This window comes from Hippichthys cyanospilos, chromosome 2 (assembly GCF_059441005.1).
Source record: "Hippichthys cyanospilos isolate Australia breed blue-spotted pipefish chromosome 2, RoL_Hcya_1.0, whole genome shotgun sequence".
Taxonomy (NCBI): Eukaryota; Metazoa; Chordata; class Actinopteri; order Syngnathiformes; family Syngnathidae; genus Hippichthys; species Hippichthys cyanospilos.
In genome coordinates this window covers 8,642,498-8,658,619 of record NC_142370.1, presented here as the reverse complement: position 1 = coordinate 8,658,619, position 16,122 = coordinate 8,642,498, and the positions used below count along the sequence as shown (strand labels likewise).

At 39.9% G+C, this 16,122-nt stretch overlaps 2 protein-coding genes across 6 annotated transcripts in view; one reads left to right on the top strand and one right to left on the bottom strand.

The window, feature by feature from the left end:
• Window positions 1–171: 171 nt before the first annotated feature.
• LOC148427139 (transmembrane prolyl 4-hydroxylase-like) lies at window positions 172–8,208 on the bottom strand. Its single transcript, XM_088437610.1, has 9 exons — window positions 7,581–8,208; window positions 6,962–7,043; window positions 5,201–5,397; window positions 5,000–5,090; window positions 3,583–3,745; window positions 3,327–3,512; window positions 3,141–3,231; window positions 2,335–2,458; window positions 172–928 (listed from the first exon to the last, which is right to left on the bottom strand). The coding sequence occupies exons 1-9, from the start codon at window positions 7,950–7,952 to the stop codon at window positions 714–716; spliced, it is 1,521 nt and encodes a 506-aa protein (XP_088293736.1). The 5' UTR covers window positions 7,953–8,208; the 3' UTR covers window positions 172–713.
• Window positions 8,209–10,103: 1,895 nt separating this feature from the next.
• The window catches only part of LOC148427138 (cyclin-dependent kinase 17-like), a 42,051-nt gene continuing 36,032 nt past the window's right edge, over window positions 10,104–16,122 (top strand). For 2 of the 5 annotated variants that reach the window (XM_088402973.1, XM_088402965.1), the window contains exons 1-2: window positions 10,666–10,828; window positions 15,168–15,328. In XM_088402973.1, coding sequence (XP_088259099.1) covers window positions 15,199–15,328 — 130 coding nt within the window. In that variant the 5' untranslated portion in view covers window positions 10,666–10,828; window positions 15,168–15,198. Of the gene's footprint in view, window positions 10,402–10,664; window positions 10,829–15,167; window positions 15,329–16,122 lie in introns of those variants that run through there. The other 3 variants (XM_088402932.1, XM_088402939.1, XM_088402948.1) reach the window with 3 other exon arrangements.

Below are 16,122 nucleotides of genomic sequence, written 5' to 3'. Positions count from 1 at the left end.
AGCAGGTTTAATGACGTCCACCAAGAAACGTTTTGCTGACCTCAAGTCATCTATTACAACTACCACCATTTGATAGCGTTTCCTATCTCTTTCACACGCAGCTAAAGCTGCCATCTAGTGGACAAAGTGTATACTACAACGTTCAAGTGCAAAAAACACAAGGACAAGGTAAAGGTTTTCACACGCTTCATTTGACGAAAAGATTGACAGAGGCAGCGCAACACCAATAAATATGCTTTCAACAACTGGCCACAAAGGCAATAAATAACTTTCAAATAAATAGAACAAAAGTATAAATAATGTGTGCTCAATAAATATTAAATTACTCTGGATGGAGTTGACTGGCGACACAATAAGCAGCTTTTTTATAATACAGTGGGTGTGACAAACACTTCCACAGCTTAAAATACTTAAATAAATATAACATTCTATAGGAATAGAATTCCAGATTCCAGCTAAAGTGACAGAAAAGAAATGACTCAACTCCCTTCATTTCTTTCTTGAATATCTGACATTTAAGGCGAGATCAATTTTAAATACATATACTTTTTTAAAATCCATTGCACATAAAGTATAACCCCACCTGAGCTCCATAATAATAATCTTCCCGAATGAATTGATGGGATGATGCAACACCTAACAGTGGAACTTTTAGTGATTTTCCTTTAAATGTATACGGGACTGAGGTAAAGGTGTACACGATGAGTCAAGGTCTAGAGATCCTGGTGAAGGTCAAAGTGCGAAAGTGGTTGGGAAGGTTCCGCTGTGCCTGACGTAGCTCGATACCTTTCCGCAAGCAGTCTCTGGTAACGGGCCTGCTGCTGGTAGTCCGGGTCCACGTTGACCCAACTTTTGGCCACCCATTTCAGGCCGCGCTTGACCGGGCAGTCTCCGTGCAGCGAATACTCATCCAGCTCGCCCATCCAACCTGAGGAAGGCCGGGGACAAAATGACCGACAGATGTGCTTTGACTCAAGCTTTAAGAAGCTCTGCGAATGAAAAATGCGAGACCCTAGCTTATGCAGTAACTCAAATGCAAATACAGATGGACGACAAAAAAATTGTACTATTACTAATGGTGCTTAAAACACAATTCAGATCACATTTTAATGTGAGGTGTTGGATCATTTTGGAGAAAAAAAATGACTAAAGAGACTGTTGTCTTTGTTTATAATTGGAAAAACAAAACATTTACGCATTAAAAAAAAATAAAAAAAAAATATATATATATATGTATATATATATATATATATATATATATATATATATATATATATATATATATATATATATATATATATATATATATATATATATATATATATATATATATATATATATATATATATATAAATATATATAGTCGGTCATTCATGAAGTATTTTATCCATGGATCCTTTATCCAAAGCGCAATTAAAAGAACTTTTCTTTTAAACATGGAAATTGAATTAAAAAGCAACCCATGCCCACATCACTGAAAAATCATTTAAAAATCCAAGCAGATCCAGGGCTGTTGATCTGTTGTGACGGGGAATTTACAGAAAAGGATAAGGGGTGCTGGAAAAATAAAAGTTGACAGGATTCTCACTTTCATCTCAGAATTATTACTTTTTTCTCAGAATTCTGACATTAAAGTCAGTCTAACTATAGAGAATGACTGAAGGATGAATGAATGAAGTGACAATTCTGAGAAAACAGTCATAATTCTGACATGAAAGAGAGAATCCTAGCAACTGTTTTTTCTTCACTGGCCCTAATCCTATTCTGTAGATTTTAGGATCGAGTCATTAGTCCTGGTAGTACTAGCGCCAGTTTTGATAAATGATACCCTGTATGATGAGATGAGATGAGGGAGGTCATCTCGGGATCTGCGGCAGAGTGACATCAGACCTGCTCGAGACGAGTGCTGCTTGACGTCTTTAATTCGTGATTGAACACAACGTCAACGTGTGGATTTTGGTAGCAAATTGTGAGCAGTAAAATTGAAAGAGGACAAGCTAAAATGTCCAGAAGATGAATCGAGCAAGCCGTGGCACCACAATGCATTCCAGGCCCAACTTCAAAATGAAAGTGTCCTAAATCAATCACATTGGCATCGGTATTATGATAAGCTTTTTTTTTTTTTTTTTTTTAAGTCAGCCTTCGTGTTGGTAACATGTTGTTTTGTTGTGAAAAACCGTCATGCAGGTGATTTCTAAATAAACACACCAAATAAAATATTACAAGATTTTGATAACTCCTTCCTACAGATCCCAATAGCGTCAAGCTTCCATTAAATGTTGCGATAAGGTCAATGAACAAAGTGCTTGACTAACTTTTTAATGATATTCTTACCATGGCCATCGGAGAGATGGTTGTACAAGAGGAGCGCAGTGCCTGCAGTGGGTTTTATTCTTAGATTCCCACGACCACATGTCTTGCGGGTGTCTGTTAAATCAACTCCATCTTGGACCAGTGCCTGGAACACACAAACAGCAGGAGGTAAATACTTTTGTGTAGTCATGAGTAGGTGTACCATATTGGTGTCTGATTCTTGTCAAGTGTCAGTACCATCTGCATTTTAGCAGAATTCATGTCACGGTCAGCTGTCTTTATTTTCGAGTAAAACAAATGTTTAGGAAGAGGTCCAGTGCAGCGTTGACTGACAAATTTGTCTCATAAACCCATTTTAACAAAACTGAAATGTGATCTACCTATTTAATCCCCCATGACAATTTTTGGTAACATGATTTTAAATGAATAGCATTTTACTGTACAAGGAAAAAAAAATCAAATGTTTTTCCAAATTATTAGGCACCCGCCTCCAACTCCTCAACCAGAAAACAAACAAATGCTGCTTGCAAGTGTTTTCATTTTGTATTCTGTTTTTTTTCCAATTCAATATGATCATCTATCAGCGCTTCTCAAAAGATATTTAGAGGGGGCACATGATGTACCCCATGTGCAAGACATGTTTAGATAAACATAAACAACAAAATAAGAGTATCGTTTCTGTCATGGCATTAGAAAGCTTTATGTTAGATGTGTTACTACCAGCAAAAAGCCTGTTAAAATCTCACAAACCGCCTTGACACGCCTTCAGGTAACCCCATTTGAGAAACACTTCTCTATCATGAACTGTATGGAGGAAAAATTCTCACCGGTTCATCATACGTACGGTTGTCAGCCACAGGAAAGGTGGTCTCCCCGCCTTCCTCGACAGAGTTGAGGTAGATCAATACTGTAAGATACCTGCAACAAAGTGAGAAATACATCACAGAAACATGATTTATTCAAATGTATGCCACTGTGAGTACATCGCTACAAGACTCTCACGGGACAAACACCTGCAGGGGACGTCTGAGAGCGCGGACACGTTTCCCGCCAGTCGAGTGTGTGAGCAGGCTGTCTCTGTGTGGGGAGGGCTGCTGTCGTGATGAGCGTCGCTGAAGTCTCCCGGCTCGAACCGAAACACTTGCAGCAGCTCGCTCAGGTCCACCAAGGCGGTGGGCAGACGTGTCAGGCTGATCACTCTGAGGAAATGAACGCGTGAATATTTCAAATCTATTCGGTGGTCGATCACATAGGCGCACGTAGCGTTACCTCCTTCTTAGTGTCTGCAGCACGCGGTGGGATCCCGGGCCTTGATAAAGTCCGGCATGTTTGCTTCTCTGCTTGAAGTGACTCCTGAGCTTCTCGCTTTGTTCTTGTCCCGTGTCTTGGGACATGTCGTAAATGCGCTTGAACTCTTCAAGGTTGAGGGTCCCTGTCAATGAACACATGCACAACTCAATTTTTTTGCAGTCTCGCTAGTATAAACACTGTATTATATTAATATTGCATTTGTGGAATGTAACTCAAGCAGCAAAATCCACTTTTCCACTGACTGTCGACTTAAAATGACATCAGAGTTTCCCAGGGCGCAGGATACAACTAATTGTGGTTCCGCCTGATAATGTCACATGACCCAATTCAGAAAACAGTTGACCAAATTTTAGGCGTTGTCTTTGTCACGTGATGTCAAAAACGGCCCAAACATTTTAATGCCACCAGCAAAAATGCTTGTCTTTCGGCCACTGTCAGTGTTTACAATTGTCCTGCATGGATAGCAGTTTTTAAATGGAGATTTGAGTGCGCCTGTGGGTATGTGAAGGCCCTTTTGAGGGTACGTGAGATTTTCACATGGTTTACCTGCAGCTTTCAGCAAATCTAATTTGATGTGTTATAATGCTGTGGTCGGAAAAAAAAATGGGGAACCACTGTGCAAGAGAATGCTACAGTTGGAATTCAAAACTTGCTATCCTTTCTTCTCACTTGGATCACTGTTAAAAGATTATTTTAATTACATTTCCAAGTACAATCAATTCCTAATATTATGTGATAGATCAGTCCCCTGAATGAATAGGATGCACTTATCATAAATTAATGGAAATATGAATTTTTATAAGTGCAATGTATCAGTAAAATAATGTGTTGAAGAAACTGTACTATTCTCAGGATGATTGACATGACAGGCGGTCAGTGTTTGAAACAGTGATTCGGCTTCCAATTGTGAGCACCAAGGGAGACGAGGCCAGTCGTCTCCTACAAAAGCAACAAAAGGCTTGGCTTTGTCCAACAGAGAATTTGCATCTGACTGTGAATTGGAGACCAACTACTGGTCTTCGAAAAGCTTGTCAATCATGGTTGATGGCTCTCTGACTTCCTCCCCCTTCAACAAGGACTTTTGAAGACTCCCCCCCCCCACACACACACACACACACACACCTGCATTCCCCAGTGAGACTATATCCCCCATAGGTGTATAAGAATTGAATGTGGGAGGTGAAAGGTGGCCATTTCTGCTCCGACCTGTGGCAGGACTGGCCCGGGGCCTGGATTAAATCAATTGTTTCACCGTGTTGTGGTATGAGCGATCTTTCAACAAAAAGGAACATGCTAGGAACTAGTTTGACGCGAGAAGTTCTAGGTTCCTTTAAGTAACAAAAGAACATCTCAAATGCAATCATGTAGCACGAACCTGTTGAGCCAGCTTCGAGGCCAGTGATAATCTGACGTAGGTTGTCCGGGCTCAGCCAAGTCCCATCTCGAGAGCGGGAGTGGCTCACAATCTGGACAGCAAATCAGTACAGTTGGATTGTGAAGTCTCTTTGTCGGTTCGTAGCTTTCTTCAATATTCCCACAAAATTTCAAAGAAAAATAAATAGCTTTCAGTGGTCACCTCCTGCTTTTGCAGCAGCCTATCCTGGTTGAGGTCCAAAAGACTGAAGACCTCCTCAGTGCTCAGGGCTAGCAGCGGCTGGTTGGACTCCTCTTGCCCCCGGCTGACTGCTGTCGTCTGGCTTTCTGTCAGACCCTTGAGCTGAGCCAGCTGCACCACCACTCGGCATTCCTCCTCCGACAGGAACCCAGGGACCTCTGAGCAACAAATAGGAAAGAATAAACCATGATCATCGTCTGGATGGGGATTCATTCATTTGTTTCATCGTCCTGCATACTAATGACAGTTGTGTCTACTATTTGGATTACATCGGTTAGCCACACACGAGAGTAACAAAAATGACTAGCAGTACTGCTGTATTCAATTGACAGCACAATAATAAACCTTGTCCAGTTAATTCCAGTCAATCAAAACGAAACAAGGAAGAAGAAGGTTGATGCACCCAATGTATTGAATAAGACTGTACATCAAGAACTTTCACAATACGTATTCCTTTTCAACAACTTTGCATAATTCAGAGAACAATACAATAAAATCATTCTGGCCTTCCAATGATGTCACATGTGTTTGGTTGGGATTCACTCTTCTGTCTTGCTAAGATGAAATGGACAACAGAGGACGCAAATGAATAGGCAGGGTCTCAGGAGGATCAATAAATTTAGGAAATGAAAGGTTCACATCCTGCCAGTTTGTCATCTGCGCAAGACTGGAGAATGCATGCACAGTACATCCCATAAAAAGCAGATGTCAGAAACAGTGATTCTTAACTTTTCTTTTTTTTGTTTGTGTTTTATGCAACGATGTATTGCAATTTTTTTTCCAGCCAAACCCCCTTTAACCAGCATTTTTGGATGGAAACAACAACAACAAAAAAGACTTAAAACACCCATGTCTGTTTTATTAAACTTTGGAGCTACATTTGTAGTGGTATCTTTATGCTTGTTCTGATTAAAAATTGAGAACCACTGGTTAAGAATATTCAAAGGGCAGGTGATAGTCTTGTTCCTAGTTTTGGTGAGCCCTAATTCTGAGACGCTCAATGATTATGTTTGCGCTTGTATCTGTTCAACCAATCAAATGAGTGGCTTTATGTTCCCCTCAAAACTGGAGCTGCATGTTAGCAATCCATCCGTCCATATTTATTAGCTACTTATCCTCACCATCTTATTAGCTGCTTATCCTCACTATGGCTGCTGGCTTGCTGGTGCCTTGCAATACATGTCAGACATAAAACCTGTCATCACAAGGCCTGTTTTATGCATTAAATCACAATAGCGCTTTGCCTTCTAAAGATCAAATCCCCGAGCGACTGAGCACTTTTTGTCAGATCTGCCAACTGTCACAAAGGCCTCTTGTACAGTAACTGCCCTGCATAGTTCTAAGAGTTTTGAACTTTTTTTTTTTATTAATATAGTTTGTGTTGATTTCATTTGGACTGGTTCCTGTAATTGAGTTTCTTTTAATTAATCTTTTTGGTCATATTTGTACAATTTTATTTTTTCTGAAATGCTTTAAGTTAGCATTCATCAGTTTTAGTTTTTTTTTTTTTTTTAATGGTAAATATTGGTCATGTGGAACTCAATGTGCAATATTATGAGCCTATTCTTTGGTTCTGTACATATCTGCTGATCGCCAAATATCAGGCGAAAAAAAAGCAAATGTACAAACTCTATTTCTGAATTTATAGTAAATACTGTTGGTGTATATTAGCATGGTTTGGGGGGAAAAAGCAAATTGTATGGTAAACCACAAAGCACTCACCAAATAACAGAGGTTTCAGACTCAGCGTCTTCATCTTGTGCGTTCTCTCCGACACAAGGGACACCGGCTGAATGTGTCCAACCTAAGACACAGGGTAAATAATGCACACGTTGGTTAATCATCACATTGATCACAAAAATAGTTTGATCAGGCGGAGGTGTTGTCATTTCAGATTGGAAATAACATTTGTAATAATTCAAAGTTCCAGCCAGGGCGGAAGAGTCACATGTTTTTTTTTCTTTCATTCTTTCTCCTGTGGCTCTCAATGAGTTGGGAAAATAACGAGTACTTCATCCAAATTGAAATTCCAGTACTGTACTTTGTTGCGTTAATAAATTCCAAGCAAATGTCTAAAATGTACCTTTTAAATTTAGTGTGCCAAACCGATACAGTAGCCATTAAAGGGTTGATGTTTGAGGCAAATGACAAAACGGCTGCCTCCTGAGATGGATAAAACGGATGGTTCATGGTGCCTTGTTCAAATTCCACGAACACAATATTAAGATAACTGTCGAAGTTTTACTTGTGGCGCCGCACATATTTTTGTAAAGACAATTGTTGGATTGACTTCCCCTTTAAAGACTGTCGACCATTATTGATACAAATGTAGTTCACTTACCCGGATCCCCTCAATTCGAGAAAGTCTGAAACTTTGCTCCTCCTCATGGGTCTCCCTAGATGGAGGCGTGGGGTGAAGGGCACTTTCCCCCTCGCTGACAGATGGCGAGGGCGGCCGGTCACCCGTTACAAGTTCCCCGGGGCCGTTATTGTAGTGCACGTAAAGCAGTAGGGCGATAACATTGAGGATGTAGACGTGAAAGAACACCATCACAACAACGAAATAAGCACGAGAGCAGATGTTGCTCCTCTGGACTGGCAGACGAGTGGGGCGCAAGGGTCGCATGTCGGACGACGCGGATGCCATGCCGCTGACACAAGAGTCGTCTTCATGTTGAAGATTTTCCGGAATGTTTTCCATGTCTATATCCATCTAGAGACTTTTGGAACTAGTTCAGTATTTTCGGATAATCAACCAAACCCTTAGCTATTCTTGTCTGTTCCATGGAAAACAAATTACGACTTCGACACTGTTGTTTTGCCCAAATTAAAGATATTGTTCGGTGCAAAAAAAAAGATATGAAAACGATTATTTTCTCACGTCTGTAAATTTATCATCATTAAATGAATGCCCTAAATCTCCACTAGCTAGCTAGAGTTATCCTGCTGTCCCTGACACCCTGCATAATAACAGGACGAACATGGGCACGACTTCCGGTAAGAGAAAATCCGAGAGCGACCTCTGTTGGCCAATAATGTGTTAGCGCCAGGTCGCCCCGTCCTCATTTTTGCACAGGAAAATACCTTTCCTAGCCTTTTGGGCGAGAAGAACGGGATGATTCCATGCGGGAAAAAAAAGTTGTATGTTTGAAATGAAATAAAGACGTGTGAGGGATAATTTCGAGCGAGAGAAAGAAGAAGGTCAACAAGAAAGAGAATTGTTGGCATTAGTACTGGTATTTGCCTATTTGCGTTTTAAGCCTTTCACTACCGCTTCTTTTTTTTTTTTTTAATAAAACGTATGGAATACATTACTTGCTTATAAGTTTAGGATACTTGAAAATTTGGTTAAAAAGTTCCCACTTCCTTATTGTAGTTTAAAGGCCCTGGGATTTTTTGGTCCCAGTGGTATTTTATTATAATAATAATAATAATAATAATAATAATAATAATAATAATAATAATAATAATAATAATAATAATAATAATAATAATAATAATAATAACACAAACGTGCCAGAGAAGAGTCAATTATCACCAGATGCCTACAATACATAATGACCAGTGTAATCTATAGTAAAAAACATATATAGCAAATATTATCAATATATTTCTGCAGTACTAGATTGTTAACTCATGAGAAATTGTACAACACAACCTACCTGGTTAACAGTCGGTCCAGCACTGGCTTATTTTGTATGGAAAAGTTGCTAAGTGCCACTAGAATCTGTAAATTAGGTGTGTAATGAACCCCTGGGATGCCATTATTATTGCTACGATTCCTATAGCCACTGCATTTTTTTGAAAAGCTGCGGGATGCATTATCCCAAATGGTTAAACGTATTTATAAGTTGAGGGTGTCCTGGAGGCTCTTTTATTTAACGTTGATCTCAACTTCCGCAAGTGGTCTCACCATCACTATTCGATCTGCCTGTTTCTGGAAATCCCACGGAATCTTAGCCCGCTCATTGTTAATCATCTTCTGTGGTGTTTCCCACTTTGATCTTGGGGTTTCCAGCCCAAGCTCTGCACAAATGTTTCTGTCGACTATGCCCGACACTTGGTGGGCCATGTATGCATTCCCAGCTAGGATCTTGCACCCTGCAGTTCTGTGCTGGACTGTCTCAGGAGCTTCTTTGCACAGCCTACACCTCGGGTCTTATCTGGTGTGGTAGATCTGGACCGCTATTGCTCTGGTGCTCAGAATCTGTTCCTGTGCAGCCAGGATGAGTGTCTCTGTGTTGTCTTTCAGACTGGCTCTCTTCAACCATTGGTAGGATTTCTTGACATCAGCCATTTCCGTAATGCTCTTGTGGTACATCCCATGTAGGGGTTTGTCCTCCCATGATGGTTCCTCCGACACCCTTGCTTTATTGTATGTTTTATTGTCAGCAATGTGAAAAACATAGATAATAAAAATGTCAGTCTCGAGAGCCCACAGTGTCAATAACACGACACATAGCAAAAACAATAATAAGCTCTTAACCGACATGGAAAATTGGATTTTATAGTTGAATACAAGAGCTCAACACCAATTTCAACTTGACGGCTATAGGTTACAGTGTTTGCCCTCATTTTGAAATCTCTAACGAAGTCATGAATAATATACACGTATTTGCATGAATCTACATGAATTACTTCAGAGATGTTGTTTGCGGTGCATATTAAAATAGGACTGGGGCTTGGATAATGGCGTATTTCCCACATCACGCCTTGCCCCCTGGAATTAATTTATCTGAACCTCCCTTTCCAACCGAAGTGGAGGGCGATGCACACATACACAGGCACGCACACATCGTGGTGTTTTCCGGGATGACGCCACCAGCCGCCTCCACTTGGGACAGACGCACACACACAACACACACACACACACTACGCACACACAGCAGCAGCAGCAGCCGCTGCAGCGGCAGCGATATGGCTGATCATCAGCGACCGGAACCCTTTTACTTGTGAGCCCAAGTCAGGAGCAATTATGCGTCACAGCTGGCCGCCCAAGCACCCTCTCGGAGATCCTGCAGCAAGACTTTACCCACGGCCCGCGGACTACGTGCTGCGTTTTGCTGCAAAATAGTTGGCAGACTTGTCGCAGTGCATCCGGCCGAACGTGGATTACCAAACACGAGGGGAACAATAGTCCCCCACAGCACACGCACCAGCAGGTCAGTCACGGGTTTTTTTCCCTTTCGCTTCGTTCCTTCACTCATTATTTTGATCTTGGTGATGATAGAGTAACTTGAACGTGAACACCTGAACGTATCACCTGTCATTACAGGTAAATGTTTTTGGTATACAACAGCGCACCTATGCGGGACTCTTGTTCGAAACCTCTTTGCACTGAAGTGACAATACATTGTCACTACGTATGCACACGTTTCAGAGCATCGTCATAACGAGTTTAAGATGTTGTGCCGCATCTAAACTGCATTGGGACAAACTTGTAGGGAGCCGGGGCCTGTGAAACTTTAACTATGCCGTGTTGGCTTCACCTTTTTTCGGACAGTTGCGCCAGGAAAGCACGGGGAGATCGAGGAAGCAGCCGGAAGATCAGGGCCCGGAATGTGGACGAGGAATCACTCGTCAAGCTTGGTCAGTCGTCCGCCTGCAGCACATTGGCTCCTGTTTGCCGTCTGAGGTCATGCCGATTTTTGCGGGACGTCGTCTTGACAGAGAAGGTCCCCCATATTAATAAATAAGTGGGAACCATGCGAGTTTAACGAATGCAGCAAAAGCACGAGTTTGGTAGCCTTTCTTTGTGTTTAATTATTCAGATAAATCTCGTGTTAATACATTGCTTTATACCGTAAGCTAGCGCAGCAGGACGGAACATGCCAGTTTAGCTGTTGCACATTTGCAAGCAGTTTGACTTGATTTTAATTGAAATAGACGATCCTGCATGCATGTACAGTACTTTGCTTCATGAGCAACTACCTTTGCTGCCCTCATACATTTCGTCTTCCTGCAATGGAGTGTAAAACTGGGTAGCAGAAAGGGTACTTTTTACTCCTGTTTTTTCTTTCAATCATATTATCCCTTAAAACCTAAAAGCTCAAACTCCACTCCATGAGCACCAAAGTCTTGCATGTTTTCCAAGTTTCTCTTTGCAATACACGTGATTCAAATGATTACCTCATCAGGAGCTTGATCCTGATAGAACAGATGATGTTATACCAAAATACGCTTCAGACACCACAACAAATGTAGTTCCAAAAGTTAATAAATTAGACGTGTGGCACAGTGCTCTGTTTTAGGTTTTCTTTTCACTAGAAACACCAAAAAATGTAAATAGAATGCATTCGAGTGAGAATATCTGCTCTTGTATGTCAAAATCAGTATCAGAGGCAGTATTTAGATATTATTCATGGCACCTTGGTCCATTGTGACAATCAATTTTTGTGGGTGTTACATGCTGTGAACACTGCTGTGTTCCACTGTGAACACATTTTTGTGCAGAAGAATGCTTGTTTGTAAAGCTGAGAGGCTCAGGGAGAAAATATAGCTGACTTCAACTTTTTCTTATGATCCCAATGGGGATGTCAACTGTGCAGCAAGGACAGTCCCCCCCGTTTTTTCTCCTTAGCGGGCCCGGTTGGCAGAGGAATGCCTGGCTGGCAAGGATCATGTTTGTGACATTCATTTACTAGAAGAGAAAGTGTGGTTTGAGTATGAGCCTGTAACCTAGCAACCCAAATAGTACGGGTTCTGAATAAATCAGACTGCGTTTGTCCCCTGCCTTCCTCGGCCGTGTGCTCCTTCACCTCACCTCTGTCTGACCGGAACCCTGTGAGCACAATCCGTAACGCACATGCTCACGGGCCATTAACAGAGACAGCTAAACAATACAGGGCAATGTTGTTGCTCATTTGATTTCACCTTTGGGTCAATTAACCTACAAACCTTTGCTCTCCTCTCTTTTATTGTTCCATTAACAATGCAATGCAATAGCGATCTTAGATAGCATTTTTCTTCAGACTGATACCAGTACGAGTTCTAGATTTTTGTGGAGTAATCGATACCACTAGCAAGTACTGAATACTTTTGATACATAAATACCCCCACCCCAAAATAATGGCATATCATTTTAGAGACGTAAAACTCATCTTCAGCCACTCAAAATAATGCTAGTTATTGGCCCTATACTGATAGTTGGTATCGGTATGCCCATTATTTATAAACGCAGTACAATAACTCCCTTTTTCAGATGTTTAAAATGGTATGGTTCCACATTATATGTATAGTTGATAGATAAATAAGAGGCTGTAATTCAATCAAAGTCATTTCAAGCAATGTATATTAGCCTTACCTCAGATTTTATTGTTTGGATCTGAGTGGTTCTAATGTCATAATTTGACAATCAACAACATGATTGATCAGATCTGCAAAGTAAGACATGACTTAAATGGACTAACCTTTAATTTTATGGCACTTTTGCAACATATCCATTTGTAACAAAACTCAAATCACATTTATTCCAGCGATTCATCATTAACGATACAAGTTAACAGTACATTTTTTTTAATATATATTTGGATTGCGTGATATGGCCACTACTATGAAATTTCATTTTTTAGTCGTTTTGTATGATTACAATCTTAGTTGATTTTAATCAACGAAATGAACCCAACAAACATGCATTTAAACAAAGTGTTGGAATAATAGTAAAAACAGTGATTATACATTTGCTACAGTCAATATAACTGCTTGCAACGAAGAAATGCTTTGCTTTGAGAATGAATGCACCGATTTATGTTTTATTCAAACATAAATCATATGCAAATGTTCAAATAACAAAAATGCATAGTGATTTTGTCTCAGTTCTAACGTAAGCTTAACTTATCTCCCCCAAAATAGCCATTCATAAAACGAACATAACCTGCTTAAATGCCACAGTTAAATAGTTTTTCAAAATAGTACCAAAAATGTACCACTTAGACTTTTACTTCTATTCATGTTGATCCAACTTCATCACAGTTAGGATGACGCCCCACAGTGAATAATGGCTTCATTATATTGTAACATGTCTATTGCTGATAATTTGGGATTTTAGTATGATAGCACAAGGAGAGTCTAATCTCCTTCTTTGAAGGGTTAGCCTGGGAAAATGCAAATGAGGGGGGAGGGATCTGGTTAATCCAATAGTGGTATAAAATAATTTAATCTTATAGCCTTTTGCTCTTTTGTTGCCCCCTCTCTAGCGTATACGAGGTGCCAAGTGTACACACAACTAGGCTAAAAAGGATTGTCGTCTGAGAGCCTCTTCTTGTGAAAAACAGTTGTCATGAGTGCGGCTCACAGGGCTTGAATTCCCTCACAGCTGATCACTGGCTGTCTCTAATAGGCCTGAAAGACTGAGAGCCCGAATGAATGAATAGCTTTTGTTCCATCCTCTGAGGTTGGAGACAAAGAAAAAGGCAACGTTCGCCTGTGTGCGTGTGTGTGCCTGTTAGCTGCCGAGCACTTATGGATGAGATACAAGAAGCAGGAAGTGGACGGATACAAAAATAATCTGCTGCAGCGGCCTCTACCTCCAGGCCAGTGATGCAAAGTACAGGGACTCATAAAACGAACTCACGCACACTGTCATGCAAATACGAATTGTTTATTTCACTCTGGATGATGCTACACAGCACACCATGGCGGCAAAATTTCAGCAAAGAGTCTGTAGAAATGGAAAATGTCCAATGGAAAAGTGCAATCAGCAAGCCAATTGTTTGGGCCATGTGTATGTCAATCACCCTTTTGACATAGTGATTCCTATGATAATGAAATTATTCACTGCTGTTGATGGCTATGAACATCAAAGTTCCATTTTTTCACTGGGCTGGTATTTAATTAGTTAACTCTTTCATCGTCCTTAACAGCTATGTAAATCAAAAATAAATTAATCCTTAAAATCACAAGTTTGTGTTTTCCATTTCTGAGGAAAAAAAAAGCTGGATGACGATGAATGCATTGACTTGTTCTGACCTGTTTTGTTTAACTTTCATCCAATTAGCCATTTAGCATTTGCTCAAGTAATATAAGAACCACTGGTCACTAGTTTGACTAATCAATTGTGATTAAATTTGTTATAGATAGATCCTAGTGTATTATATAATGATATTCAGTGACCTATTTTAGTGCCCATTATTTAATAATGATAGTTAATTTAATAATGAGAGTTAGAACATATTAAAAGGCCCCTGCTAATTGTCAAATTCAGACAGGGCCATTGGGGCCAATTTTAACAACTTTATTGAGAAAAAACAAAAACAAAACAACAGCGCCGAATGTAATTCAATTCATCACTTACAAGCGCCGAATGTAATTCAATTTATTACTTATAACCTTCTGCTTTTGACCGTTAACCCCCTGCCGCCTACATTTATTCCCATTAATTAAAAATAAGTTTGTTTATATGCTTTCAAGAAGATTCTAAAATAAGTTTAGTAACAATAAGTTGAATAATTTAGGTATAGCACATACTACTGACACATAAAATCATGATATTTTTGCTCAAGTTCAGAATCATATACTGGGCCATGCCTAGTTTTGACACAAAACTTGTGGAACGTGGAGATTTTTGAGATCTCACTTTTTTTTCAACCATGTCACTTTAGGGGCTTTGTTCATGACAGCGCAAGTGTCAATCGTAAGTCTTCTCAGAGAAGGCAGACATTTATTTGAGCGTTTTCATTTGCCTTTCTGTGTGATTTCAGTCTCTATTGGCTCGTCTCTCTGCCACCCTGTGTTTTTCATCCTTCAATGTTTGCACTTGGGATACATAACAATGAGAACGAACAACACAGTCATCATGAGCCCAAATGACTGCTGAAAATGCACAGGGGCTTCACTGCAGTCACAGTATAATAAAGAGCAATGGCGGTATTCACATATGGGAGTCTTATTGAGCACAACAGGCCTGATGATGGTTGTTTCTTCTCGTTAGGCCTCTGGCTGCTGGCCTTGCACCTGAGAATATGGACCGGATGAAGATCATCAAACGGAGGCTGTCCATGTCTTTGCGCAGTGCTCGACCTGTTGATGACTCCCTGTCTGAACTGGCAGAGCAGATGGCTTTGGACGAGCCCTCAACTGCTAAGGAGAATGGTGAGTCACATGCATGATTCTCTCCGAGGCACACACTGGACATAAAGTTGCGGTTGTTCAAAGTTTTTTCCCATGGGTCGTGTTGACGGAGATGTTACAAACGTTTTTGGAGCATTTGAAGGCATAGGTACAAGTGCAAATGTTGGTCTAAGTCAGTGCTTTGCAACTATATTTTAGTCCCCCCTTTCCTCCTCCCACTTGAGGCGCTGACGATAAAATTAACTATCTATAAAAATTGTATGCTTTTTAACGTTTAAACAAAAAAGCAATGTAAATCAATTGCTTGTTTTACAGCATTTATACGGGTTACAGCTTAGTCTAAAACAGGAAAAAAATGAACAAGTGTATCAAAGTGCCTGAAACTGGAAAAAAAAATGAAAATTCTTATTTTATTGCAATTAAAGTTCACATGACAAAAACAAACCTTTTCCCATTACATTGCTGCTTACATTATTTCTCTTCATTATTTCTCTAAAGGAACTGTTTTTTTTTTTTTTTTTTTTTTAAATCCTGGTATATACAGGTTGACCCATGCGATTTGCAAGTACTAGAATAAATTGCTATTCATTGAATTGCATTGGAGGGAACGAATGTTTTTTTTTTCATTGTAAATGTTGTAATTAATTGAACAATGGATCGAATAGTTTGTTTGTTTTATTTTCAACTAAAAATCAGCATTGGCACCAGCTTAAAAATATATATAATTTGTCAGGCCCCATTTTAATTTAAATTCATTCATTTTATTTTATTGACCATGTGTGTGTTTGCAAGTATTTCTAATTTCATAACTCATC

What these genes read in the sequence shown, in the direction of transcription:
- LOC148427139 (XM_088437610.1), bottom strand. Translation starts at nt 7,952, where the DNA reads ATGGATATAGACATGGAAAACATTCCGGAAAATCTTCAACATGAAGAC. An exon ending in CCTCGAAGCTGGCTCAACAG is followed by an intron (nt 3,746 to 4,999) that starts GTTCGTGCTACA and finishes GTTCATTGACAG; the next exon opens with GGACCCTCAACCTTGAAGAG. An exon ending in ACCGTACGTATGATGAACCG is followed by an intron (nt 2,459 to 3,140) that starts GTGAGAATTTTT and finishes TGTGTGTTCCAG; the next exon opens with GCACTGGTCCAAGATGGAGT.